The sequence below is a fragment of the Plasmodium yoelii genome (genome assembly GCF_900002385.2).
Source record: "Plasmodium yoelii strain 17X genome assembly, chromosome: 13".
Lineage (NCBI taxonomy): Eukaryota > Apicomplexa > Aconoidasida > Haemosporida > Plasmodiidae > Plasmodium > Plasmodium yoelii.
The window spans coordinates 1,434,369-1,462,230 of NC_036185.2; the positions used below are offsets into that span (position 1 = coordinate 1,434,369).

General features: G+C 21.7%; 11 protein-coding genes across 11 annotated transcripts; 7 read left to right on the plus strand and 4 right to left on the minus strand.

The window, feature by feature from the left end:
• Positions 1-892: 892 nt before the first annotated feature.
• PY17X_1330600 (replication factor C subunit 3, putative) lies at positions 893-2,373 on the plus strand (the record flags this gene model as incomplete). The annotated part of the gene is made up of 2 exons (XM_719428.1): positions 893-937; positions 1,384-2,373. 2 exons carry the CDS (start codon positions 893-895, stop codon positions 2,371-2,373), a joined length of 1,035 nt encoding a protein of 344 aa, XP_724521.1.
• Positions 2,374-3,799: 1,426 nt separating this feature from the next.
• Positions 3,800-5,425, plus strand: PY17X_1330700 (DNA polymerase alpha subunit B, putative; the record flags this gene model as incomplete). Its single annotated transcript, XM_022957129.1, has 1 exon — positions 3,800-5,425. The coding sequence occupies one exon, from the start codon at positions 3,800-3,802 to the stop codon at positions 5,423-5,425; it is 1,626 nt and encodes a 541-aa protein (XP_022813597.1).
• Positions 5,426-6,488: 1,063 nt separating this feature from the next.
• On the plus strand, positions 6,489-7,508 carry PY17X_1330800 (DNA-directed RNA polymerase III subunit RPC4, putative; the record flags this gene model as incomplete). The annotated part of the gene is made up of 1 exon (XM_022957130.1): positions 6,489-7,508. The coding sequence occupies one exon, from the start codon at positions 6,489-6,491 to the stop codon at positions 7,506-7,508; it is 1,020 nt and encodes a 339-aa protein (XP_022813598.1).
• A 735-nt stretch (positions 7,509-8,243) lies between these two features.
• On the plus strand, positions 8,244-9,753 carry PY17X_1330900 (cyclin; the record flags this gene model as incomplete). Its single annotated transcript, XM_719788.2, has 6 exons — positions 8,244-8,344; positions 8,538-8,748; positions 8,848-8,917; positions 9,067-9,176; positions 9,271-9,504; positions 9,655-9,753. The coding sequence occupies 6 exons, from the start codon at positions 8,244-8,246 to the stop codon at positions 9,751-9,753; spliced, it is 825 nt and encodes a 274-aa protein (XP_724881.2).
• A 309-nt stretch (positions 9,754-10,062) lies between these two features.
• PY17X_1331000 (cyclin, putative, fragment) lies at positions 10,063-10,611 on the plus strand (the record flags this gene model as incomplete). Its single annotated transcript, XM_022957131.1, has 1 exon — positions 10,063-10,611. A coding segment is annotated over one exon (549 nt), but the record flags the coding sequence as incomplete, so codon positions are not given.
• Positions 10,612-11,161: 550 nt separating this feature from the next.
• Positions 11,162-11,446, minus strand: PY17X_1331100 (cyclin; the record flags this gene model as incomplete). The annotated part of the gene is made up of 1 exon (XM_719787.2): positions 11,162-11,446. A coding segment is annotated over one exon (285 nt), but the record flags the coding sequence as incomplete, so codon positions are not given.
• A 448-nt stretch (positions 11,447-11,894) lies between these two features.
• PY17X_1331200 (fam-a protein) lies at positions 11,895-13,805 on the minus strand (the record flags this gene model as incomplete). The annotated part of the gene is made up of 6 exons (XM_022957132.2): positions 11,895-12,002; positions 12,152-12,385; positions 12,477-12,586; positions 12,744-12,813; positions 12,913-13,453; positions 13,705-13,805. The coding sequence occupies 6 exons, from the start codon at positions 13,803-13,805 to the stop codon at positions 11,895-11,897; spliced, it is 1,164 nt and encodes a 387-aa protein (XP_022813600.2).
• Positions 13,806-16,110: 2,305 nt separating this feature from the next.
• PY17X_1331300 (cyclin, putative, fragment) lies at positions 16,111-16,599 on the minus strand (the record flags this gene model as incomplete). The annotated part of the gene is made up of 1 exon (XM_022957134.1): positions 16,111-16,599. A coding segment is annotated over one exon (489 nt), but the record flags the coding sequence as incomplete, so codon positions are not given.
• A 491-nt stretch (positions 16,600-17,090) lies between these two features.
• Positions 17,091-18,622, minus strand: PY17X_1331400 (fam-a protein; the record flags this gene model as incomplete). Its single annotated transcript, XM_022957135.1, has 6 exons — positions 17,091-17,195; positions 17,346-17,579; positions 17,674-17,783; positions 17,941-18,010; positions 18,112-18,331; positions 18,522-18,622. The coding sequence occupies 6 exons, from the start codon at positions 18,620-18,622 to the stop codon at positions 17,091-17,093; spliced, it is 840 nt and encodes a 279-aa protein (XP_022813602.1).
• Positions 18,623-21,387: 2,765 nt separating this feature from the next.
• On the plus strand, positions 21,388-26,572 carry PY17X_1331500 (EF-hand calcium-binding domain-containing protein, putative; the record flags this gene model as incomplete). Its single annotated transcript, XM_022957136.1, has 15 exons — positions 21,388-21,420; positions 21,695-23,119; positions 23,217-23,323; positions 23,533-23,715; positions 23,831-23,998; positions 24,088-24,181; positions 24,381-24,509; positions 24,593-24,709; positions 24,855-25,064; positions 25,185-25,253; positions 25,356-25,565; positions 25,727-25,846; positions 25,969-26,052; positions 26,186-26,326; positions 26,552-26,572. The coding sequence occupies 15 exons, from the start codon at positions 21,388-21,390 to the stop codon at positions 26,570-26,572; spliced, it is 3,111 nt and encodes a 1,036-aa protein (XP_022813603.1).
• Positions 26,573-27,491: 919 nt separating this feature from the next.
• On the plus strand, positions 27,492-27,836 carry PY17X_1331600 (mitochondrial ribosomal protein S6-2 precursor, putative; the record flags this gene model as incomplete). Its single annotated transcript, XM_722403.2, has 1 exon — positions 27,492-27,836. One exon carries the CDS (start codon positions 27,492-27,494, stop codon positions 27,834-27,836), a length of 345 nt encoding a protein of 114 aa, XP_727496.2.
• Between the last annotated feature and the right edge of the window lie 26 nt (positions 27,837-27,862).

Sequence of the window (27,862 nt, forward strand, 5' to 3'; positions counted from 1 at the left end):
AGAATTGACAAGTGATACAATTAATATACATATTTTCCATTTGATAGAGAGCAAAATAAAAAATTTTAAATAGCTATTTGTAGATCTTACTATATTTCTCGTAAAGTGCAAATTTTAGATGCTATATATAAATATATTTATATGTATTTTCATAGCCATATATATAATGAATAAGTGCTACTTACATAAGAAGAATTGATAACCTTGTAAATGATAAAAAAAGAATATCGATTTTAATATTCATAGGAGAAATGGAAAAAAATATTATTTATGTATAATTTTTTTAAGTGTGCTTAAAAAATATATATAATTTTGTATTGATATATTTTAAAAGAAAAATAAATAATATTATAGCTTTATAAGAAAATAACAAAAATAATAGTGAGATTCAAAAAATGTGTTTTATTTTACACGAAGCTCTTTATTTTATCATTATTTAAACCTTCTTTAAAAAATTACCTAATAAAATATTTATACATGCAATCCTTAAGGTTCTCTTAAAAAATGTAAATATGTTTTATGTATAGCAATTTTAATACAAAGTGCAAAAAGCAAAAATAAAATTTACACATGCTATAATTATATTTTAAAACAAAGGCATCGACGAAAAAAAGAAGAAATTTTTAAATAAAGTAAAAAAAAGCCAGATGTGTAAAATATAATATCTATTTTTTGGAGTATCTTCAAAAGACAAAGAGCGCTCTAAAAAATAAAATATTTATAATATTATATCTTTTCTAGAATATTTTTCTATTTTATTTATCAAGATATCCATTAAAAAATATATATAACATTTCATATGGCTATTTATACATAATACTTTTAAACGCTATTATATAAATAAAATATATTTGAATTGATATACATTTATAAAATCGAGTAATATATTAAAATGATTGATGTTAAACCCTCCAAAATTGATGAGCAAATTCCATGGGTATGAAATAAAAAAAAATGATAAATACATTCGTGAAAAACTAGTATTATATGATTTTATATATTCATATTGGTCTTATTGTAAAATATTATGTACATTTACATAAAAATAATCGTGTTATGTATATATACATTTCATATGAATGTATGTGGTAGTAGTGTGGAGCATATTTGCTTAGCTAACTTAATTTTTTAATATTATGATGTGCAACTACGAAAAAATAATAACATAATGGAAAGCACAAGGCCCCATAGTTATATTTACACCATAAAATATGAGAAAATATTGTATAAGAAAATGTAGAAAGTGCTTTATATTTATAGGGGAAATATTTAATTTTTTATTTTACAACATATTGTGTATAATATTTTAATAATTGTTATATAGATTTAGAATGAAATTTAAATATAATTATTTTTATTTTATTTCGTATTTATTTGTGTTAGGTGGAAAAATATAGGCCTGGCGTGTTAAATGATATAATATCACATGAACAAGTTATATCAACTATACGGAAGTTTGTTGAAAAAGGTGAACTGCCACACTTGCTTTTACATGGCCCACCCGGTACAGGAAAAACATCTACAATTTTAGCAGTATGTAAAGAACTATATGGAGAATCTAGAAGCTCTTTTGTATTAGAATTAAATGCATCAGATGACAGAGGTATAACTGTGGTTCGAGAGCAAATAAAAACATTTGCTGAATCAAAAAATCATTATAATATTTGTGAAAGGACCTCTTTAAAACTGATTATATTAGATGAAGCTGACCATATGACATTTCCTGCGCAAAATGCTATGAGAAGAATTATGGAAAATTATGCTAAAAATGTCCGTTTTTGCTTAATATGTAATTATGTTAATAAGATTACACCAGCTATACAATCAAGATGTACATCATTTCGATTTTCTCCATTAAAAGAAGAATATATGCTAAATAAAGCTTTAGATATAGCAAAATCAGAAAATGTAAATCTTACAAAAAATGGTGTAGAAAGTCTTATACGTGTTGGGCGTGGAGATATGAGAAGAATTTTAAATTGTTTACAAGTAGTATCACTAAGTCATAAAAATATGGTTATTGATGAAAATGTAATATTATCTACATTAGATATTCCATTACCTAGTGAAATAAAATTCATATTAGAGCATCTTACAAAAAGTACTATAAAAGAATCATATGAAATTATCACAAAATTGCAAGAAGATAAAGGATATTCAATAAAAGATATTATGATATGTTTATATGAAACTGTTTTAACTTATGATTATCCTGATTCGGCCATTTGCCTTCTTCTTAAAAATTTTGGAGAAATAGAAGAAAGATGTGCTTCTGGTGCCACTGAACAAATAACCTTATCTTCTCTAATTAGCGCATTTATTGAATTTCGAAATGAGTTATTTAAATTGAAATATGAACCAAACAAAGCATAAATGGTGTAAAATAATAAAAAAAATATATATATATAACTCCATACATTTGTATACACTCATTTATCTATTCAATTAATTTGTTATATTCAAGTTTCATTTTTCATTCATTTTATGTTTTAATAATTTTATTTATAAAAATGTGCAGACACATATATACATGTCTTAAATCGATATAATAAACTTTGATTAAACTTATTTATTTATTTCCTTTTTTTTAAAGCCAAATTTATGTATATACAAAATTACTATTCATGAAGAACACCTATTTCTTTATAATAAATTACAAAAAATCGATATATTTTCTATTGGCTTTTATAATGACAATTTTATTTTAATATCTATTTCACATTTCTTTTATTATAAATATATTAATTTTTTAAGTATTGCATACAGCAAACTGTGATTAACTTCATTGAAATTGCTAATATATCATAAGGCTGTATATATATATATATATATATATATATATATATATTTATATAAAACAATTTCACAATTTTTGTGTAATGGGAATTGATCGTGTTATGTCTTTTCCCCGTTAAGGCTCATCGCTATTATTCTTTTATGAAAAATAAATTTGTTTAAATGCTTTTTTATGTTCGCTTTTTTTTCAGTGTCTAAAAAATTAATTATAAATAAGTCATTATATGTGTATTTTGTATAGGGATAAGGGTTTGTGCGAGGTATTGTTGTGATGCCTTATTAATAAATATTGGCTTATCATTTATAAGCTAATATCACATAAACTCAAATGTGTATATTTACACATTTTATAAATTTCTAAAAAATCAGAGTAAAGAAAAAATCGGTAATTCAAGTATGTTAAAAAATTATTTTTAAATTAATTACTTTACATAATTTTGAAAAAAAATTAATAATTTGATCAATTAAAAAATATATGATACCTCAAATTTTTGTAAACTTAAGAAGAAAAAATGCAATATATATAATAATGGGATAAAATTAATGGGAGAAGCATAATTAATTAATAAAATAAATATAAAAAGCTACTTTTGTAAAAAAATATGTGTAATAAATTTTAAAGAGGTATGCGATAATAAATAAAGGATTTACTGCTAAATTAATAATATATAGAGAAAAAAGGAATATAAGAAATTAATACTGAAAGCTTATTTATTTTATTTATATTATATATATTTTTAATTTGCTATTTATTCTTTGTGATACCTTTTTAAAAATAATATATTTTTTTATTTTCCTTTCTTTTGCTTTATGTTTTTGGTAAATTGCTTATATCCCCATTTTGATTATAAGCATCACTTTATAAATAGTTCTAAATTGATTCAAAAATTTGCGCACACATGTAAATAATAAATAATATATATACATACAACTATAAAAGATTGGCATATACATTGTGTCACGTAAAATTGAATGTAAATTACACATTTAACTTGGGAAAACAATGAAAGAAATAAAACAAATAGATGTAAAGCCTTTTCTCGAAACGTATTATGCAGATAACAGTATAAGCGATGAGCTAAAGGAAGTTTTTGATTATATCGAATTAAATAAGCATAAGAATAACTTTCTTAAATTATTTGAAGATTATTTAAGCGAATATAATAAAAAATTAATAAAAAATGGAAATTTGTTAAAAGACAATGTTATATATGATTATGAATATGTGAAACAATATAATGCTGAGCTGGCCGAAAAGGCAGGGTTAAATTGTGACAATAAATATCAGTGGTGTGTAAAATCGATCAATTCAATAGATGAAAATTATCAATTTCTAGGATTAGATACAAACATTATATCTGAGAATATCAACAATAAAATATCATTATTTTTAGAATTATTTACTAAATATTCTGAAAAGTTAAATTTAAATATCGAAATCAGTCCTATATTAAATATGAATGAGGATGAATCACATATTTTTGGTCGAATATATACAGACAATGAAATAAATATAAGTGAATCAAATATAATTTTAGAGGGGAATATAAATTATAATAATGGAGATAAAGCACAATTGTTAAACTTAAGTAGTATGAAAAACTTATGTTTTTTTTTAGGACAAATTTTAGCTATAAAAGGGAAAAAAGAAATAAATCAATATAGTATAAAATATTATGTTAGTAGTATATATGCTGGTTTACCAACTCATTTAAAAGTAAAAATTGACAATGATATTTTATTAAAACATTTTAATTGCCAGGAAATAGAGAACGATATTAAATATGAAGAATTAGATAATGATCAAATATTACAAATGTATAACAATGATAATATACATATTATGGTATGTAATGGATATGTATATAAAGATAATGATTATAGTGATTATTTTGATATTTTTTTAAAAATTGTAAATGAAAAATTACCTCATGTCGTTTTAATTTTTGGCCCTTTTTTATACATTCGTAATTTTAATGAAGCTATTCAAAAAATTGGAGATATTAATGTTATATATGATAACATTTTCAAAAAAATTACCAAATTAGCAAAAAATGAGGCGTTAGAAAAAACACATTTTTATATCATTCCATCTATTTATGATTCTATTAATATATACCCACTACCTCAACCGCCATTTTTTAATGAAAATTATGTGAACGCATCTAACAATGTCCATTTTTTATCAAACCCATCTTATATATATATAAATGAATTAAAAATAGCTTTAACATCATGCGATATCATATATAACTTAAATAAAAATTTATTATGTAGACCAAGCGAAATGAAAACATTTTATTTATTTGAACAAATTTTAAGACAGCTTTCGTTTTTTCCCTCTTATCCATCTGAATATAACATAGAAATTACAAAATTTAAAAACCTTCTATTTCAGCCGAATAGATTACCCGATATATTTTTGTTTCCATCATTTACTAATGAAAAGTCCTATGTTAAGGATGTACATAAAAGATTATTTATATGCCCATATTCCTTGGATTTAAATAAAGCCGAGCCATCAAATTTTTTTTCAAATATTTATATTCTTCCACCAACTGAAACCCAAGAATTGTCAAAAAGAGTAATTCTTGAAAATGTCTTTGTTCGTAATAAGACAAGCTCTTGAAAAATATATAAGATAAAAGAAATATAATTCGTGGGAAACTAGTGATGCAAAAATCCAAATAAAAATATTAAAAATAAGGATATATTTTGAAAAAAAAATAAAAAATGAGCATCATATATGCATAACTATTACTACTTTTAAAACAAAGAAAATCAACTTAATGATGCAATATATTTTTATATATACATATATAAGCTTCAAAAATGTTTATAACTCTTTAAAATATTATTTTTTTAATACTGGATAAAATTAAATAATTTATGCCATTTTTTCCATTATATACAAGGACCATATTTGTAATAAATGTAATGCCCTAAATATTTTAATAGTATTTTTTATGATATCAATTAATTGCAACTTTGTTAATTGGGTTTTTTTTTCATCATACTTTTTATTCTTTAAATTTTGTTTCCTTATTTTTTGCATTTTTCTCGATAATTTAAACTTACAAATTTTTCATTGAAAATATAATCCGATTATATATTTTTAATATTTAAATAATAACTAAGTGGCTTCAAAATTATCACAAAAATATATATAATAATAATAGTAATAATAATAAAATAATCGTCTCTATATCTATGCTTTATCCAACGGCACACTTTTTTTTATTTTAAAACGATGATGGATATTGTATATAGCTCTTTATACTCAAAAAAATAAAAATTATACAAAATACTAATTTGTTTTAAGTAAATATTTTTTTTTTTTTATAATTGTGAAGTACCCAAAGGGGAAGGAACATATTGTACCTGAAATTATTATCATTTTGTTTTTTTTCATTAAGGTATGCTATAATATATATTTATGAAGATAAAATGTCATTTTTATTGCTAAAAAGCTGGGTTTAGTATTATTCAAATAAATTAATAAGAGAAAACGTGAACAAGCACGTATAAACGCGTATATATAAGCATTATTTATATAATAATATATTATATATTACGCTATTTATTATATAATGACTTTTGGGTACAAAAAACATTTGTAAATGTACTTAAAAGACAATCGAAATTAAACTCAGAAAAATATATATGTTAATGAAAAATTAAAATAGAAAATTATGAATAATAGACATCATGATGAATATAGCTTGAGGAGAAGCATCAGTAATACGCTGCGTAATAAATCCAGTTTCTTAAAAAATGGACCTAATAATAATAAAAATAGCAATTTAAAAAAGTTTGTACCAAATATAGATAATTTAAAAAGTGTAAATAATAACAACCCCAATGAAGATATAGTTAAATTAGAAGAAAGTATAAATAACAAAAGTATTCAAGAGTTAATAAAAAAAACAATAAACATCGATTTAGAAAAAGAACAGAGGAATAATAATAATAATAATTTTAAAAATAATAAAAATAAAAGTAGCTTTTCAACTCAAAATATTCAACAAGCATTAAATACTAAAATAAACCCATTAAATTTAGAACATTATAAAGGAAATAATAATGAACTATCCATAGAAAAAGATGGAAAGAAAAAAACTTCTATCGATATATATGATTTAAATAATACAAGTAAAAATATTTTTTATAATAAAAAATGCTCACCTTCTGATGTTCACTTTTTACCATTAACTTTGCCATTTTTTAATAACAACGAAAAACACCAAAAATTCTCTAAAAAAATTATGACCAATGAAAGATTTTTCTTTTCTATTCAGCTACCAAATATGCTACCAGAAGTTATTAAAGATAAAAGACGTAGTAATAGCAGCATACCCGATTATAATAGAATAAAAGGCAAAATATATAATGATATTGAAAAAAAAAAAAATACCAATGAAATAAAAAACGAAGAAAACATCGTTGAGAATCAAAATAAAAAGAATTATGAACTTAGCAACATTAATACGTTACCTAATGGGAAATTTGGAAAGTTAATTATATATAAAAACAAAAAAATTAAAATGAAAATTAATGGAATTTTATTTGATATCAACGAAGGATCACAGTGTACATTTTCCCAAGAAATAGGTTGCTATATAAAGGAAAATTCTGAATTTATTTTCCTAGGCAATTGCGAAAATAAGCTAATAGCAACCCCAAATATCGAGAAAATTATAGTTAAAAAATAAAGGAATGTTTTGTGTATATATATCCCATGATTTATTTTACAACTTTATGCTTGTTTTTTTTTATTTGTATACATAGATTCCAAATATTATATATTATAATTACACTATAATACCCAATTGAATAATCTCCAATTTTATGTTTAAGTTATGAATTATAAAAATAAAAAGTTTGGGTACCTATATTGTAACATTAATAATATTATATATAACTAAAACTATTTTTTTAGATGTTATAATATTTTTGATATTTAACATTTATGAAAGTTGCAATAATTACCGTTTCCTTATATGCAACGGTTTAAATAACAACAAAAATTAATCTATATATTCTTTTAAAGAATCTGTTTAATTTTTATATATTATAATATATTATGTTTTACATATATAATTCTAAATATAATTGTATATTATTATATAAATTTCAATAATAATAATAATTAAATAGCTAGCTTTTAAAGAGACGAAACCTAATTAATAATATAAAGAATAAAAGAATCATCACTAAATTTTATATTTATTTATTAGTATATAATAATATTTAAAAAAATAAGTATATTTAAAAATCCGATAAATGCATGAATAAATTTTAAAAAATATTTATATTTTTTTAAATAAATATTAAGTCTTAGAATTTTTTAAAAAAACGTTTGCTTTGATTCAACACACACAATCTTTATACTTGTTAATTTTCTACTTCTAAAAAATATATTAATATTTTACTTACCACGTCCAAAAATGAATAAAAGATATATTAAGATTGCTTTGGCACTTTTAAGTGTAGCTGGATATATGCAAAATGTCGCATTTGCAAGGGATTCTCCTTCAAGTCCCAATTCGTAAGAAAATATATGCAACATATAGATCGAATATAAATATGTATATACTGTTTATTATGAGAATGTTATATATATTCTGTGAGTGTGTATAGTATAACACTTGGGAAATCAAAATGACTTCTTATAAATATATATATTTTTTAAATTAAAAATATAAATAAATTTAAAAATATATTGCCTTTTCCGTTTGTAGTCCAAATAAACAATTACCTATCGACCCTGAAGAAGCTAAACAAGCATCAGCTATTATGTCCGAAGCTTTAGCTATTGCACAAAAACATGCCGAACATACAGATGATTACGAGGAATATTCTAAGGAAGATGACGGAACAATTCTATATTTTAAGAAAGTGAACAATGTTGACATTGGAAAGATTGAGCTTACAATCCCAAACCCCAATAATGTATGAATCAACAAGCAATAATTTTTAATTCATGAAATTAGTTTAAAAATAAAAAAATATAATTATTAATATATAAATATGTTTTTTTGTTATTATTAGTATGATGCTGTAGTAAACAGGTTATGGGATCCCAATTGGCCAAAGAACCTCGATAAGTTATTCATTAAAGGTATATAATTAATTTATGTGGTTATCAATTTTAATGATCATTTCTTGTTTTTTTATTATCAATGCCTAGTCTATTATTTAATATTTATCATTTTGTTAAATTTAATCATGTTTTAATTTGCATGTATACAAAATTATAATTTTTTTTAGGACACTTTGCTCGAATATACGATCCAAATTTAGTAATTGTACAACAACGTTACAAAAGTCCAATTGGATCATTGGAAACATATTTTAATGCACTAGCTAACAAAGTTGAAGTAAGGAACTTTTTTTTTTTCATCCTTATATATATACTTTTTTTCATATTATTATATCCTAATTTATGAAAATATATTTTTTATTAATTTATAGTTATCAAAAGACAAAACTGCAATAGTCTTGGTTTCATCAGATACGAAAGATCATGATGCTGCAATCAATAAAAAATATGTAAATCCTATTGTAGAAAGCGCAAACTCATTCAAGCCTGATCTTAATACTGAAGAAGAAATTAGAGATGGACTATTATACAAAATGTTTATTAACTTAGTAACATTTTTCATTGAAAAGCAAGCTGATTGCGTTAAAATTACCTATGTCGGCTCTGTAAGCAATATATAAATTTTAGTAACAATTTTATTTCGTGATTATCAAAAATATATACTTTCTATATAAATGTACATATTTTAATATATCTATTCATTCACAATAAAAATAGATCATTTTATATATTTATTCATTTTTTGCTTTTCTCAGATTGATATGAACTTTTCTCCCAGAGCCCCATATGACTTTGTTAAACAAATGGTAGCCATCAAAATTTTAAGTGTTACCAAATTAAAGAATATTTTTTAAAAGTAATAAATTTATTTCCAAATGACATTTTTTTAAATTTTGTTGCATATATTAATAAAACAAATTTATTTTAAATTATTGTTGTATAATACCAATTTGATTTTTAAATGGTGTTTTATTTGCATATAATTTTTTTGTTTTTTATTGTGAAGATAAATATATATATATATATATATTTGTAAACGATAAGCATGTAATGCTTGCGTGTATTTGTGTGACTATGAAAATCTAAATAATAAGTTTCATGGGTGCCAAATATTAAACGGTGAATTTAGAAACTTTATTTTAATAAAAATTTATGAGTTATAGAGAAATATAAAAAATGTATATATATGTGTACTTATTTTTTATTCAAAAAAACAGTTTTTAAATTATATAAATAAATATATAAATATAGACAACGAAGTAAAAAATTCCTTTGAAAATATCTGTGATAAAATATATGTTAATACTTCATTGGAGTGTTTAAAACTTCTAGAGAACTTTTTTATAACATTTACTTACACACCTGCTCAAATAACATTATACTGTTTTATAAATAATATTAAAATAAATTTTAATATTGTAAATACCGATAAATTTATCTTGGAATTTATTACAAATAATAATCAAATCCTTTTTCAAAAATTGAAAAATAAAATAGATGAACTTCACATTAAATATAAAGATCACTTTGATTTGAGAAATACATTTGATGATGAAAATACTACGAAACAGATAGGAGAGACTTTGGATATGTGTATTGATATTTACGATATTTTAAAAAAAAAAAAAAGTCATAAAAAGTCTAAGAAAAATAAATTAAACAATCAAAATGATGAACAAAATGAATCTAAAAAAATAGCAAGCATAAAATAAGAATTAAAAAATGTATACGATAAAAAAACAGCTGAAATATTTTTTTTTGTTATATAGACAAGGGTTATTCGGACTATTATGTTTTTTGAATTCTTCCATTTGTAAAACACTATTTTTATTTGCATATTATGAGCTCCATACGGACATGATATGGATACTAATGAATTAATAAACATTTATTAATATGTAGAAATTTTATAATTGTGTATATACTTTTTTCTTCAAATTAAAAGATAAAGCTCATATTTTCATTTTTTTATGTCCTAATATACAAAATATATAGTGTTTTGTTGAAAATATGTTTTTCATTTCAATTAAATTTTTTTAATTTTGTTTATTAAATTTATTTTGATCTTTTTAACAACTTTTACCATTAGCATTTGACTTAAATTTATCGCGAAATTTTCCTATTTTAATAAAAAAATAAAATAAAATAAAATAAAATATTGGAGTTATAAATATATATGTATTATATATATAATAGTGTAGTTCCTATTTTCTCGTATATCATAATTTTTGCTACTATATGGTCGATTTGAATGCACCCATTTTATCTAAAGTCTCTCATCTGCTTCGTAGTATTTTCATCATCAAATGTATTTCTCAAATCAAAGTGATCTTTATACTTAGTGTGGAGTTCATCTATTTTATTTTTCAACTTTTGAAAAAGGATTTGATTATTATTTGTAATAAATTCCAAGATAAATTTATCGGTATTTACAATATTAAAATTTATTTTAATATTATTTATAAAACAGTATAATGCTATTTGAGGGAGTGTGCAAGTAAATGTTATAAAAAAGTTTTCTAGAAGTTTTAAACACTCCAGTGGATGTTAACATATATTTTGTCACCGATTTTTTCATATAAATTTTTTACTTCGGTGTCTTTATTTATATATTTTTAAAAATTGTTTTTTTTAATAAAAAATAAGTACACATATGTGTACATGTTTTTTTATTTTTCTATAACTCATAAATTTTTATTAAAACAAAGTTTCTAAATTAAACATTTAATATCTGGTACCCATGAAGCTTACTATTTAGCTTTTCATAGTCACACAAATACACGCAAGCATTACATGCTTATCGTTTACAAATATATATATATATATATTTATCTTCACAATAAAAAACAAAAAAATTATACACAAATCAAACACCATTTAAAAAATCAAATTGGTATTATGCAACAATAATTTAAAATAAGCATAACCCATCAAAATAAAATTAGTTTATTAATATAAGTAACAAAATTTAAAAAAATATTATTTGGAAATATGTTTACTTCTTTTTAAAAATATCCTTTAATTTGACAATACTTAACATAATGTTGGCCATATTTTTTCTAACAATGTCTTGTGGGGTATTGGGGGAAGTTTTTAGATCAAGCTGAGAAAAAAAAAATTAATAAATATATAAAATGCTCCATTTTTATTGTGAATGAATATATATATTGTAAATATGCACATTTATATAGAAAGTATGTATTTTTGATAATGGTGAAATAAAATTGTTACTAAGATTTTTATATTGCTTACAGAGCTAAGGTAGGTAATTTTAACGCAATCGGTTTTCTTTTTGATGAAAACTGCTACTAAGTTAACATACACTTTGAATAATTTTCCATTTCTAATACTTTTTCCAGATTTTATATCAGGCTTGAATGAGTTTGCACTTTCTACGATAGGATTTACATATTGTATACAGGGTGCACCATTATGATCATTTATATCTGGTGAAACCAAGACTATTGCAGTTTCGTATTCTGATAACTATAAATTAATAAAATATTTTCATAAATTAGGATATAATAATATGAAAAAAAGTATATCTATAAGGATGAAAAAAAAAAAATTTCCTTACTTCAATTTTGCTAGCTAGTGCATTAAAATATGTTGCCAATGATTCATTTGAACCTTTGTAACGTTGTTGTACAATTACTAAATTTCGATAGTATACTCGAGGGATATATCCTAAAAAAAATTGTAATTTTGCATACATGCAAATTAAAACATTATTAAATTTAACAAAGTGAAAAATATTAAATAATAGACTAGGCATTGATACTAACAAAACAAAAATACATCATAAAAATTGATAACCACATAAATAAATAAATTAATTATATACCTTTAATGAATTTATCATCAAAGTTCTTTGCGCCATTGGGATCCCATAACCTGTTTACTACAGCATCATACTAATAATAACAAAAAAAATATATTTATATATTAAAATTATATTTTTTTATTTTTAAACTAATTTCAGGAATTAAAAATTATTGCTTGTTAATTCATACACGATCGGGGTTGGGGATTGTAAATTCAAGCTTTCCAATTTCAGTATTATTGAATTTCTTAAAATATAGATTTGTTCCGTCATCGTCCTTAAAATATAATTTGTAATCATATGTATGTTCGGCATGTTCTTCTGCAAGATCTAAAGCTTCGCCCATAACCTCTGCTGCTTGTATACTTTCTTTAATTCGTTTAGTTTGATTAGTTCGTATATTTTGTTTAGTTTGTTTAGCTTTTTTAGCTTCTTCAGCTTCTATAGCTTTTTTAGCTTCTATAACTTCTTGATCTTCTATAATTTCTATAGCATCTTTAGCTTCTATAGCTTTTTTAGCTTCTATAACTTCTTGATCTTCTATAATTTCTATAGCATCTTTAGCTTCTATAGCTTTTTTAGCTTCTATAACTTCTTGATCTTCTATAATTTCTATAGCATCTTTAGCTTCTATAGCTTTTTTAGCTTCTATAACTTCTTGATCTTCTATAAATTCTATAGGTTCTATAAATTCTATAGCTTTTTTAGCATCTGTAACATCATTATAGAAGCTAAATAATTGTGTTTTAAATCCATTAAAGAAGCGAGCTAATCGTGTTTTAAATGTTTCAGTTGGACTACAAATGGAGAAAACAATATATTTTTAAATTTATTTACATTTTTAATTTAAAAAAATATATATTTATAAGAAGTCATTTTGATTTTTCAAGTGTTATACACACTCATAAAATATATATAATATTATCATAATAAAAATTATACACATATTTATATTTGATATATGTTGCAATTATTTTCTTACGAATCGCGGCTTGAAGCATATTCGGTTGCAAATGCCATATTCTCCATATGTCCAGCTACACTTAAAAGTACCAAAGAAATTTTAATATATCTTTTATTCATTTTGAGATTTGATAAATAAAATATTAATATATTTTTTAGAAATTGAAAATTAACAAGTATAAAGATTGTGTGTGTTGAATCAAAGCAAACGATTTTTTAAAAAATTCTAAAACTTAATATTTATTTAAAAAAATATAAATAATTTTTAAAACATATTTATTTATTTTATCCATTTATCAAATTTTTAAATCTAATTATATTTTTAAATATTATTATATACTAATAAATACATATAGAATATATAATTTAGCGGTGTATCTTGTATTCTATATATTATTAATTCGGTTCCGAATCTTTAAATATTAGCTATTTAATTATTATTATTGAGATTTATATAATAATATACAATTATATTTAGAATTATATATGTAAAACATAATACATTATAAATATAAAAATAAAGTAAGCAGATTTTTTAAAAGAATGTATAGATTAACTTTTTTTCATTTAAACCGTTACATATAAGCGGAACAATCGTTATTGCAACTTTTATAAATATAAAAATATTATAACATCTAAAAATATAGTTTTAGTTATATATAACATTATTAATATGGTACATCATAACTAAACTTTTTATTTTTATAGTTCATAATTTAAAAATAAAACTGAAATTTATTAAATTGGGTATTATATATGGAATTTATGCATGCATAGAAAAAACTTATATGGCGTCAACGTTGCTTTATCTTATAGAAAGCTGATAGTATAAATCTAAAGAATGATAATAGTATATAAAATATATATTGTTTTAATGAATAATTAACCATATATGATCTAATATACGCAAACAATTATATTAATGAATAAGTAACCATTCTATAAATATAAATTATAATAATTATTATATAAAAATAGTTATTTTGTTGTTTTTTTTCATTTTCTTTGACTATAAAGCATGTTTTTATAATTTTAAATATCAAAGGAATTTATTTGGGATTTGTATTACATTATATTTATACGCAGTTTCTATCATTACATCAATTATTATTAATGCTTTATAGCAACAATTTGATAAAATTTATATTATGGCAAATTTCATTTTTTGTGATTTGTTTTTATTAGTTTTAGTATAATTTTACTAATATATTTTTTTAACACAATTTCAAAGATGAAACAATGTATTAGTAGTACTTGTTTCAATACCTTTTTTGAAATTATAGGAATTATAAAACTCCTTTTTTATATGACAAATAGTTAGTATATATATAGATATAAATAAAAAAAACTATCAAACATAAAATTGTAAAATAAATCATGGGTTATATACACACAAAATATTCCTTTATTTTTTAATTATAATTTTCTTGATATTTGGGGTTGCTATTAGCTTATTTTCGTAATTGCCTATGAAAATAAATTCAAAATTTTCTTTTATACACAACCTATTTCTTATGAAAATGTATACTGTGATATTTCGTTGATATCAAATAAAATTCCACTATTTTTCATTTTAATTTTTTTGTTTTTATATATAATTAGCTTCCAGTTCCCCCATTAAGTAATGTATTAATGATGCTAATATGGAAATATGCACAATTACGTTACATTATTATATCATTTATTGATCACTTTGGGGAAAACATAAAATGAAAAAAGTATTTTTAGCCTATATGAAAATATGACAATTTTTAAGGGTTTCAAAAAGAATATACTTCTAGCTGGTTATAATTACATATTTAATATAACATATAAAGAAATCAAACGTTTTAAATATGTATAATAAGTTATTTTTACAAATTGCAAGTCTTTTAAGATATATAATTAGATCTTTCTCTTATTTATTCTTTTCTTTTGTTCTAATTATTCATTCATCTCATTTTTTTATTTCTATTTTTTATAATAGAAAAGATTATAAAAGTGGTACATAAAAATATTTTAGAAACATAATTTATAAATTTTGTAAAGACAATAAATACCTTTTATGTTCTCATTTTACTTATTAAATTTTTGAATATAAATCAGAAAAATAATTATAAAAAAATATAATTAAAATGAAAAACATATTTTCAACAAAACACTATATATATTTTGTATATTAGGACATAAACAAATGAAAATATGGGATTTATATTTTAATTTGAAGAAAAAAGTATATACACACTTATAAAATTTCTACATATTAATAAATATTTATTAATTCATTAGTATCCATATCATGTCCGTATGGAGCTCATAATATGCAAATAAAAATAGTGTTTTACAAATGGAAGAATTCAAAAAACATAATAGTCCGAATAACCCTTGTCTATATAACAAAAAAAAATATTTCAGCTGTTTTTTTATCGTATACATTTTTTAATTCTTATTTTATGCTTGCTATTTTTTTAGATTCATTTTGTTCATCATTTTGATTGTTTAATTTATTTTTCTTAGACTTTTTATGACTTTTTTTTTTTTTTAAAATATCGTAAATATCAATACACATATCCAAAGTCTCTCCTATCTGTTTCGTAGTATTTTCATCATCAAATGTATTTCTCAAATCAAAGTGATCTTTATATTTAATGTGAAGTTCATCTATTTTATTTTTCAATTTTTGAAAAAGGATTTGATTATTATTTGTAATAAATTCCAAGATAAATTTATCGGCATTTACAATATTAAAATTTATTTTAATATTATTTATAAAACAGTATAATGCTATTTGAGCAGGTGTGTAAGTAAATGTTATAAAAAAGTTTTCTAGAAGTTTTAAACACTCCAGTGGAGTGTTAACATATATTTTGTCACCGATTTTTTCATATAAATTTTTTACTTCGTTGTCTTTATTTATATATTTATTTATATAATTTTAAAAATTGTTTTTTTTAAATAAAAAATAAGTGTATATATGTGAATTACGTTAAATTAGCATAATAATTTAGTTTTAGACTTTATTTAAATAAATATTATGCTTATAATTCATATAAGAAACATTTTGTTATTTCATTAAGTTTGTACATATATGTGTACATTTTTTTTTATTTCTCTATAACCATAAATTTTCATTAAAATAAAGTTTCTAAATTCACCATTTAATATTTGGCATCCATAAAACTTACTATATAGTTTTTCATAGTCATATAAATGCGCAAAAACACTACATGCTTATCGTTTCCAAAATATATATATCTATCTTTACAATAAAAAATATTAGCATATTATACGAAAACCAAACACTATTTAAAAATCAAAGTAGTGTTCTGTAACGATAATTTAAAATACGCATAATCCATGAAAATAAGTTTATTTTATTAATATAAATATCAAAATTTTAAAAAATATTATTTGGAAATAAGTTTATTACTTTTTAAAAATTTCCTTTAATTTGATAAAATTATTAATTTTTTTGACTAAAATTTTTTTAATAAGGCTTGCTGGTGCAAGGTAAGGAGCATTTGGATCAATCTGAGAAAAGCAAAAAATTAATAAATATATAAAATGCTCCATTTTTATTGTGAATGAATAGATATGTTGTAAATATGCACATTTATATAGAAAGTATATATTTTTGATAATGGTGAAATAAAATTGTTACTAAGATTTTTATATTCTTACAGAGCTAATGTAGGTAACTTTAACGCAATCAGCGTGTTTTTCAACGAAAAATGTTATTAAGTGAACAAACATTTTGTATAAATCTCCATTTCTAATATCTTCTTCAGAATCTATATCAGGTTTGAATGAGTTTGCGCTTTCTACAATAGGATTTACATATTTTTTATTTTTTCCACCATCATGATCATTCATATCTGATGAAACCAAGACTATTGCAGTTTTTTCTTTTGATAACTATAAATTAATAAAAAGTATATTTTCAAAATTAGGATGTAATTATATGAAAAAGGGTATATCTATAAGGATGAAGAAAAAGAAAATTTCTTACTTCAACTTTGTTGGCTAATGCATGATAATATCTTTGCCATGACCTAATAAGACTTTTGTAACGTTGTTGTATAATTACTAAATTTGGATCGTATATTCGAGCAAGGTGTCCTAAAAAAAATAGTAATTTTGTATACATTCAAATTAAAACACGATTAAATTTAACACAGTGAAAAATGTTAAATAATAGACTAGGCATGATACTAAAAAAACAAAAATACATCATAAAAATTGATAACCATATTAAATAAATAAATTAATTATATACCTTTAATGAATTTATCATCAAAGTTCTTTGCGCCATTGGGATCCCATAACATGTTTACTACATCATTATACTAATAATAACAAAAAAAAATATATTTATATATTAATAATTATATTTTTTTATTTTTAAACTAATTTCAGGAATTAAAAATTATTGCTTGTTAATTCATACACTATCGGGGTTGGGGATTGTAAGTTCAAGCTTTCCAATTTCGGTACCGTTTACGCTCTTAAAATGTAGAACTGCTCCATCTTCCTTAGAATATTCCTTGTAATCATTTGTATGTTCGGCATGTTTTTGTGCAAGAGCTAAAGCTTCAGATATAATAACTGATGCTTGTTTAGCTTCTTCAGGGTTGATAGATAATTGTTGTATAGTTTCTTCATTTGAACTACAAATGGAAAAAGCAATATATTTTTAAATTTATTTACATTTTTAATTTAAAAAAATATATATTTATAAGAAGTCATTTTGATTTTCCAAGTGTTATACTATACACACTCACAAAATATATATAAAATTATCATAATAAACAGTATATACATATTTATATTTGATATATGTTGCAATTATTTTCTTACGAATTGGGGCTTGGAGTAGAATCGCTTGCAAATGCCATATTTTGCATATATCCAGCTACACTTAAAAGTGCTAAAGCAATCTTAATATATCCTTTATTCATTTTGAGATTTGATAAATAAAATATTAAAAAATACTAATATATTTTTTAGAAATTGAAAATTATCAAGTGTAAAGATAGTATAAGTATGTTAAATCGAAACAAACAATTTTCTAAAAAATTCTAAAACTTAATATTTATTTAAAAAAATATAAATAATTTTTAAAATTTATTTCATGCATTTATCGGATTTTTAAGTATTATTATATACTAATAAATATATATATAATTATAATTTGTAATGTGCGTTTTATTCTCTATATTATTAATTAGGTTCCGACTCTTTCAATGTTAACTATTTAATTATTATTGAAATTTATATAATAATATTACTATTATATTTAGAATTATATATGTAAACATAATATATTATAAATATAAAAATGAAAAAAGTAAACCCGATTTTCTAAAAGAGTGTACATATTTTTTTTCATTTAAAAGTAGCATATAAGGGAACGACAATTATTGCAGCTTTCATAAATATTAAATATCAAAAATATTATGACATCTAAAAAAATAGTTTTAGTTATATATAATATTATTGATATGCTACATTATAGGCATACAAACTTTTTATTTTTATAATTTGTAACTTAAAAATAAAATTGAAATTTATCAATTGGATATTGTGTGTATATAATATTTCGAATTTACGAATACAATAATAAAAAAATCGAGCAAAATTGTAAAATAAATCACGGATTATATACACAAAATTTGCTTTTATTTTTTAATTATAATTTCCTCGATATTTGGAGGTGCTATTGGCTTATTTTCACAATTGCCTAGGAAAATTAATTCAATAATTTCCCTTTATACACAACCTATTTCTTATGAAAATGTATACTGTGATCCTTCGTCGATATCAAATAAAATTCCACTATTTTTCATTTTAATTTTTTTGTTTTTATATATAATTAACTATCCAATTTTCCCATTAAGTAATGTATTAATGTTGCTAATATGGAAATATGCACAATTACGTTACATTATTATATCATTTATTGATCACTTTCGGGAAAACATAAAATGAAAAAAGTATTTTTAGACTATATGAAAATATGACATTTTTTAAGGCTTTCAAAAGAATGTACTTTAAGCCGGTTATAATTACATATTTAATATAACATATAAAGAAATCAAACGTTTTAAATATTTACAATTATCTCATAAATATGTATAATAAGTTATTTCCACAAATTGTAAGTCTTTTAAGTTATATAATCATATCTTTCTCTTATTTATTCCTTTCTTTTGTTCTAGTTATTCATTCATCTCATTTTCTGATTTCTATTTTTTATAATTTATTATTATAATTTTATCTATTCTTTTGTATCCAAACTTATTTCGATAGCGGTAAAAACGTAAAAGAAATGATTAAAAAATTAATAAATAGCTGCATTACCATTATGGGAATAGTATACAAAAATAATAGAATACGAATGTATGATTCCCAAAACATGGAAATATAAAATGGACTTATGTAATATTTGTATTTATATGTGATAAAACGACATATAAAATATATATGATTTATATAAACAAAGTATATTGGTTTTCCATATTGTATTTCACCATATTTTATTATCATTGTTTGCTATTTTCTATGATATTGTTCTTTAACTATTAAATTTGTTATATTATTTTAATAAAAAAGATACAAAAATTATGATAACAAATGGTACAATATTTTTACTCATCTTAAATAATATATATTATATGCATTTGTTTGCCTATATTGCTGTTTTCTTTTATGTACATTTTTTTGGTGTCATATTCCTGTGCACCTGATTGCCTACACCGTGTTTAGCTTCTACTGTGTGCGACCAACCATATATAAGGTTTATTTTATATTGCTTTAATATTGAAAGATTTATTTATTAGTATAACATTTACTATAAAATATATATACATTTTCATTGGATACAAATACTCTATTACTGTTATAAAACAGTTTGTTCATATTCATTTTTGCACTACCCAAAATCATATATGTACGAATATTACGTAATGCAAATAATATTGCAAATTATTTATTTATTTATTTGTTATTTTTTATAATAGAAAAATTATAAAAATGGTACATAAAAATATTTTAGAAACATAATTTATAAATTTTGTAAAGACATTAAATACCTTTTATGTTCTCATTATACTTATTAAAATTTTGAAGATAAATCAGAAAAATAATTATAAAAATTTTTTTTATAATGTAAAATTAAAAAAATATAAATATTAACTAAAATAAATATTAATAAAGAGGAAAAAGTTATATTTAAAGTGGACATTATAAACAATCTGTTTCACTAGTGTAATTCTGAAACAATTCATTAAAAAGACAATTCATTTTTACTTCTACTAATATATCTGTCTTATTATTATTGTATGCAATTTTCTCGATATTGTTTTTCATTTCTATTTATTTATTTTTCTTTTTTTGAAGTTTGTAGAAAATAAAAAGGAATACACAACACAGCATGTAATTTTTAGGGCATTTCTAAAAAAACATATTAATAAATGGTAACTAGTTTTAAAATTACAAAATCATCTCATTTTTAAGGTTAGAGTAAAATTTATTATTTTTGTTATATGTTATAACATTTTGATTATACTATTATGGTTTTGTGAAAAATGAAATAACGTGAATTTTTAAAATTATAAAAACATGTATACATTATATAAAAAACGAATCCATATTATTTAAATGAAAAATCGAAAATAACAATAAAATCATATTTTTTTTTCATCTTATTAGCAGGACCTATAATATGTTAAAACTCTATCCTCTAATTTTGTTATGTGTTCGTTAAAGAAAAGAATAGTGAAAAGAAATATATTATTTTCTATCTAGATATAATGGCTTTATCATTTATGAATGAAAACATATATATTTATGCACATCCATAAATTAATATTTATAATAAACGAATGAATTGTTTTCATACTTGTACATTAAAAATTAATCACACAAACATGCAAATGTGTTTTTATTCAATTGTATACGATATTTTTCGAAAATCATCATAGCAAATGTGCATAAGCTATATTACATATCTTACTTTTTTTTTTTTTCAGATTTTTTTTAAATATCCTATATCAATTTTAATAGAAAATATTTTGGAGAATAATGAAAAACTAATAGAATTAGATCTGCACAACCACAAATGGTATAATCGTGTATTAATAGAAGATAACAATGAGGTGTTTGATATAGAACAACTTAAAAAATTGCTATATTTTCAATCTAAATTAGATAAACAAATAAGGAAAAAACAGAATGAAGAAAAAAATTCAGAAAATTCAGCAAATTTAGATAAATCAGCAAATTTAGATAAATCAGCAAATTTAGATAAATCAGCAAATTTAGATAAATCAGCAAATTTAGATAAATCGGCAAATTTAGATAAATCGGCAAATTTAGATAAATCAGCAAATTTAGATAAATCAGAAAATTTAGATAAATCAGAAAATAGTTTTAAGTTTTTTGGTAATGTAGAAAATGACGCAGTTAATAATGAAACCACTAAAACATTCTTTAATGATACTACAAAAAGGGATGATGAAAAAGCTAGTGCTAATAATCAATTGGATGATCATAATCATGATAAAATTTCCAAAATAAATGATGAAAACTTGACAGAACAAAATCAGAATGTTTCAGGAGATGAAAAAGAAGACAAATCGAAATCCGATCAATCATTGAGTAATAAAAAATCAGATAAGATAATAACCCCCCATGACTTTTCGAATAATTCATCAAATTCAGAAAATAATAGACACGAAAATAATTCAAACGAGAATTATCCATCAACGGAAAATAATAATAAAGAAAATAATAATAAAGAAAATAATAATAAAGAAAATAATAATAAAGAAAATAATAATAAAGAAAATAATACTAAAGAAAATAATAATAAAGCAAATAATAACGAGATATATAAAAAATTCGAATTGCTAAAAAATCATTTTCAGTCTAATGATAATAAGACAATAACCCCAAAAAATGGGGAAGAAGATAAAAATATGATTAATAACTCAATGGATAATAGCAATTATAGTTTAAGGAAAAGTGATATAAAAGAATTAATTGGTATTAATGATATAGTAAAATATATAAAAAATTTATTAGGTATAAAATCTAATATACATGAAAAATTTGAACATGAGAATTTAATAATAAGGAATTGTAATTACGACTCATTTGGCCCAGAATTTTGTAGTGCTAATGAAGAAGCAAAGCAAAAATTATGGAAATATGAAAATAAAAAAAGTTTTGCATTTTTATTTATCATATTATTCACTTTATTTTTTGGACTAATAATACAAAATATTGTTTATTATATTGAAAAAAAAGTAAGAAATTCAAAAGATAAATTTAGAAAAGATTTATTAAATACAGCATTTAGGCAAATCTCTTTAATTACAATTATTAATTTAACTATATGGGGAATATTGCAATCAAAAGCTGCTGAAACATTGGATGACATTATTTTTAATGATGTAATAGAAAAAAATTATAGAAATATAGAAAAAATCAATACACCGTACATGTGCTTTGAATTTATATAATATATTCGTATTTATTTTTATTTTTTAGATATTGCCTAAACAAAGAAATGTTGATGAAGTTCTTCATAATGTGGAGCCCCTTTTAGAGATAATATTCGAAAAGATACTTTTTATTTCCATGAATTTCTTAATATGGTATAAATATGATTAAAAATAAATATGAAATATGCATACACAATTTGTGCATGATTATAATGTTAGAGTTCCCTCCTTTTCTCACAATATAATTTCGGTGCTTCTTGTGAATTCTACATATTTTTGTGTTACACGTATGTATTATTGTTCTTCTTGTACATTTTTATTTAATCCTATCATATTATACTATATATTTTATTTTTTTGAAGTTATTCGTTATTTATAATAAATGTCCATTTCGTAACAAGGAGCATATTAAAATGGTTTTCTGAAGCTGATAATTGTGACATTAAAAACGTAATCAAAGACATGAAAGAACGCAGAAAAGGATGTTTCAAAAATATTTTTTCTTTTATTAAATATACCAGAAATTCTAAATATTTAGCCCACAGGTAATATTTTCATGTTAATAAAAATGGAAAGCATATATAATTTGTTTATGGCGGAAAGGAATATGTATTTATTTTTTAAATTTTCAATTATTCTCTATATCTCTTTTTTTTATAGATATGATTTTTCTGAAAATGTAGATGCCATAAGTATCCCTGGCTTAGATCCAAATGGATATTACTATTATGAATACATGCGTGCTTGTTTGTTAAAATATAATGTCAAATTAATAAAAATTCCAAACACAGTTATATTATTTTTAGTGTTTGCATGTATTTCTTTGAGGTAAATATATTTAAACGATAATCATAAACGTTGTTGCATTCTGGATGTGCATTTCGGTTCGCAATTATTCATATTTATTTATTTTACAGGCCATTCTTTAGCATTCGTTTGAAGGAGGAAGTCATTTTCTTAAATTTATTGTCTCTCTTTTGTATTTTAGGATTCGTTTTATTATTTATTTACGTAAAGAAAATGAAAAATAATAAAATTAACATGCATGCTGTACCTTATTTTTTTTTCCTCAACACATAAATGTGTATCTAGATTAAAGCATATTAATAATATTTTCATATATATATTTATTTATATGTTATATAATGAAATTATAATTTTATCAATTTCAATAATAAAATAATATTTGCATTTTAACATTTTATCTCAGCTATACAAAATAGACAGAAAATTGTTACCAGGAAACATATCAAAATATTTATTAAATAAATATCACATTGATATTAGTGACCAAAGCACAAAGGAAATTATTCCTTACTATAAATTATTAAAACAACAGGTAAATAAATTAACAACTCTTATTAAATAGAATAATTTGTATTTTTAAATTATAATATATTACTATTATTTTTTTTAATGCAGTCACTGCATCCCTCGTCAATCAATTATTTTATTTACAAAACAACATTTCCCAACAAACATGAGCAATTGTTTTTTTTTTGGGGTAATGGTCCTTCTATAATTAATTTCATTTTTCAAGTAATCAAAATAATAAATACATGTCTATGCTTATAGGAGTGCATTGACTTTTAGTGATTTATTTTTGCATGTGACTATACACATCTTAAATTAAGAAAACAATATACTTATACATATATATATATATATATATATATGTTTTTAGGCACTATGTTTTTGTTTTTTGGTAATATTATCATGTTGGATATTTTTATTAAGAGTAGATAATATAACATGGTTTCAATTATATGCGCATGGAAGCGTGTCTATATGCGTGTGTATATTAGTATTTGTTTTTATATTAAAATATATAATTTATTACTATATAATGATTAGTAAAACTGGTTACCTAATTGACACTAAGTTGTTGGAAAGGGTTAGAAACGCTGAAAGTATTGTGAATAAAATGCATATAGACTATTTGAAGAATTTGAAAAATAGTTCATAAGTATTTATATATAGATATGTTTATTCATTCGTCTTTTTTGCTCTTCAGGTTTGGGAATTTGAAAGATCAGATAATATAAAAAGAATATCCGAATTGATTGATGCTATCAAAATAAAGGTAAATTAATATTACATTATTCTTTATATTTTTCAGAATATCCTTTCTCCCTTATAACTATTAATATATATGGGATATACACCTGCGTTTTGTTTTTTGTAGTCCACCTTACACGCCGTGAAAGAAGGAGGTGATTTGTTTTGGAGGCAATTGCTAATAAAATCGAGCACAGTGCCATCAAATATACAAGAAAAAATGTTTAGTATATGGGTGGGATTAGATGAAGAAAATAGAGGCGTTATAAATTCTGATAAAATTTTGAAATTTTTAAAATCACAAGGAATTAACTTAACCTCAGAAAATGATATTAAGGTAATGCTTCATAAACTTATAGAATTATATGACTAGTCAACATTTAAAATTGTATTAAAAGAATAAACATATGATAAAACAATAAATGTAATAAGAATCATATCTATAAAAATATATGAAGATTAGTTATACATACTAAAACTTATTTTTCAATTTTTTAGGAATTTTTGGAAGTCTTTGATAGAAATAATAAAAATGGATTAAATCAGGAGGAATTTTTTGTTCTCATAATCATAGTCAAGCAAATCTTAGTTGAACTTTTGGACATTAACGCTGTTCAAGTAAAAAGAAAAATATTCTTATAAAAACATAGAGACAATGAAAATAAAAGAAAAAATGTCAAAATGCATAAAAGTGTAACGTTTCTCGTTTTATTTATTGTTTTTTTTTTATAATTTTATAGTCATTATTCGAAGAGGTGTACGGAATTCCTTGGAATTCTTTGTCATCAATTGATGTTAATAGTTTAAAAAGAATATTATCAGAGGTAAAAAGGAAAAAATTTATTTTTTTCACATTTTTTAACTTTGGATAACTTCCTATAATATTAATGTCTATTTGTATTATTCATATTTTTCTATATAATAATATTATACAATTTTTTGTGTTTAACACTTCAGCTAAATTTACATTGGCCACATGGAAAAATAAAAAATTTAATAGATTTTGTGTGTGAAAGTAAAAAGAAAACATATGTCAGTGCTGAATATTTTATTAAGCAGTTAATAAATATCGAAGAAGTCACATTACAGCCCTTTCACGTAATTAATGCATAAATATATGTGAATTATGTTAACACCATTTATAAATAAATAACTATATGAGTATTACACGATGTTCTATTACATATGTATTTTCTTAAAATGAATAAGCAGCATCTGTAGAGAGAATACAACATTATATAGAGAAATATTTATGAGTTCAATAGTTCCTTTCTTTTTCTTTTATTATATTAATACATGTGTGAATATATACTTTTTTTTCAGAATATGTCAGATACAAAATAAATATAGGATGGCAATAGATTTACTTATATTCCATATTTGATTTTTAATATATATTTTTAAAAGGAGTTTCCTATTAATTTAAGAAAATGTTAGTGTAAAAAAAAATGATAGAATTTCTCATTGTTTTTACAATTTTCTTTTTTTACGTATATTGTTTTCGTTTTTATTTATTTATATATTTAGTTATTTATTAGGGTTTGTGGTTATTTTTATTTTATTGTTTATTTTATTATTACATTTACGACAATGTAATTTTTATGTGCTAATTTTTTTGTTATTTTAACTATCACATCTTTTTATATTTTCTTTTTGAAAGTATGCTGAATATATGCGTTATATATTTTTTTTCATTAAACTTTAGGCTTAATTTTTTATTTTTATAATTATGTTGTAATTAATATTTTCCTTATTAGTATTTTTAAAATAATAGTTTTTTCATTTATGTTTTTTAAAATTTTACATGATTTTAATGATTTCTTTATATATGAATTTTTGTTCGATTCCATTCATGCTAATTTGGATGGATTTATTTTATATAAGAAACTGACACTTATTTACCTTTTTAATTTTAACATTAAATAAAGTCCAATACAAAAAAAATAAAATGGTGTGTATTTTATAATATGTATTTTAGTATAGTGAACAAACGTATATGTATATTCTTAATGCATAAAGAAAAGGAATATTGTAGAATATAAAACAGTAAATGGTAACACATATATTAGTGAATAGTGAAATGTAATAAATGTGAAACAAGTATAGATATATAAATTATGTATACATTTTTTCGTATATTATCCTTTGAAGGGGCAACGGTGTAATGTATAGGACATATTTTACACATATATATTAATCTTCGAAGAAAAAATATAAACATATCATAAATTTTATAGAACTTTTGATGAAGTAATTAAAAAAAATGGTCCTGTACGAATCTTATATAGCCCTAAATAAACATATTAAAAAAGATGACGTTAAGAATTTAATGAAAAACTTTCATTTTATAGTTAATAAATATAATGGTAATATAATAAGCATTAATGATTTGGGGTGGAGAAAGTTCGCCTTTTGTATAAAAAAACCAAAAGTAGGGACATTCTATTTTGGAAGATTTTATTGTATTACCTTTTATTCAAATAGTAAAAGTATCAAAGATTTGAATGAACTATTTCATAGTAATACATATATTTTAAGATTTTTAAATGTCAAAATGAAATATAGATCGAACTTTTTGGTTGCACCTTTTTCACACATTATTGAATAACACGCGGATTCCATGAGATGTGGTAT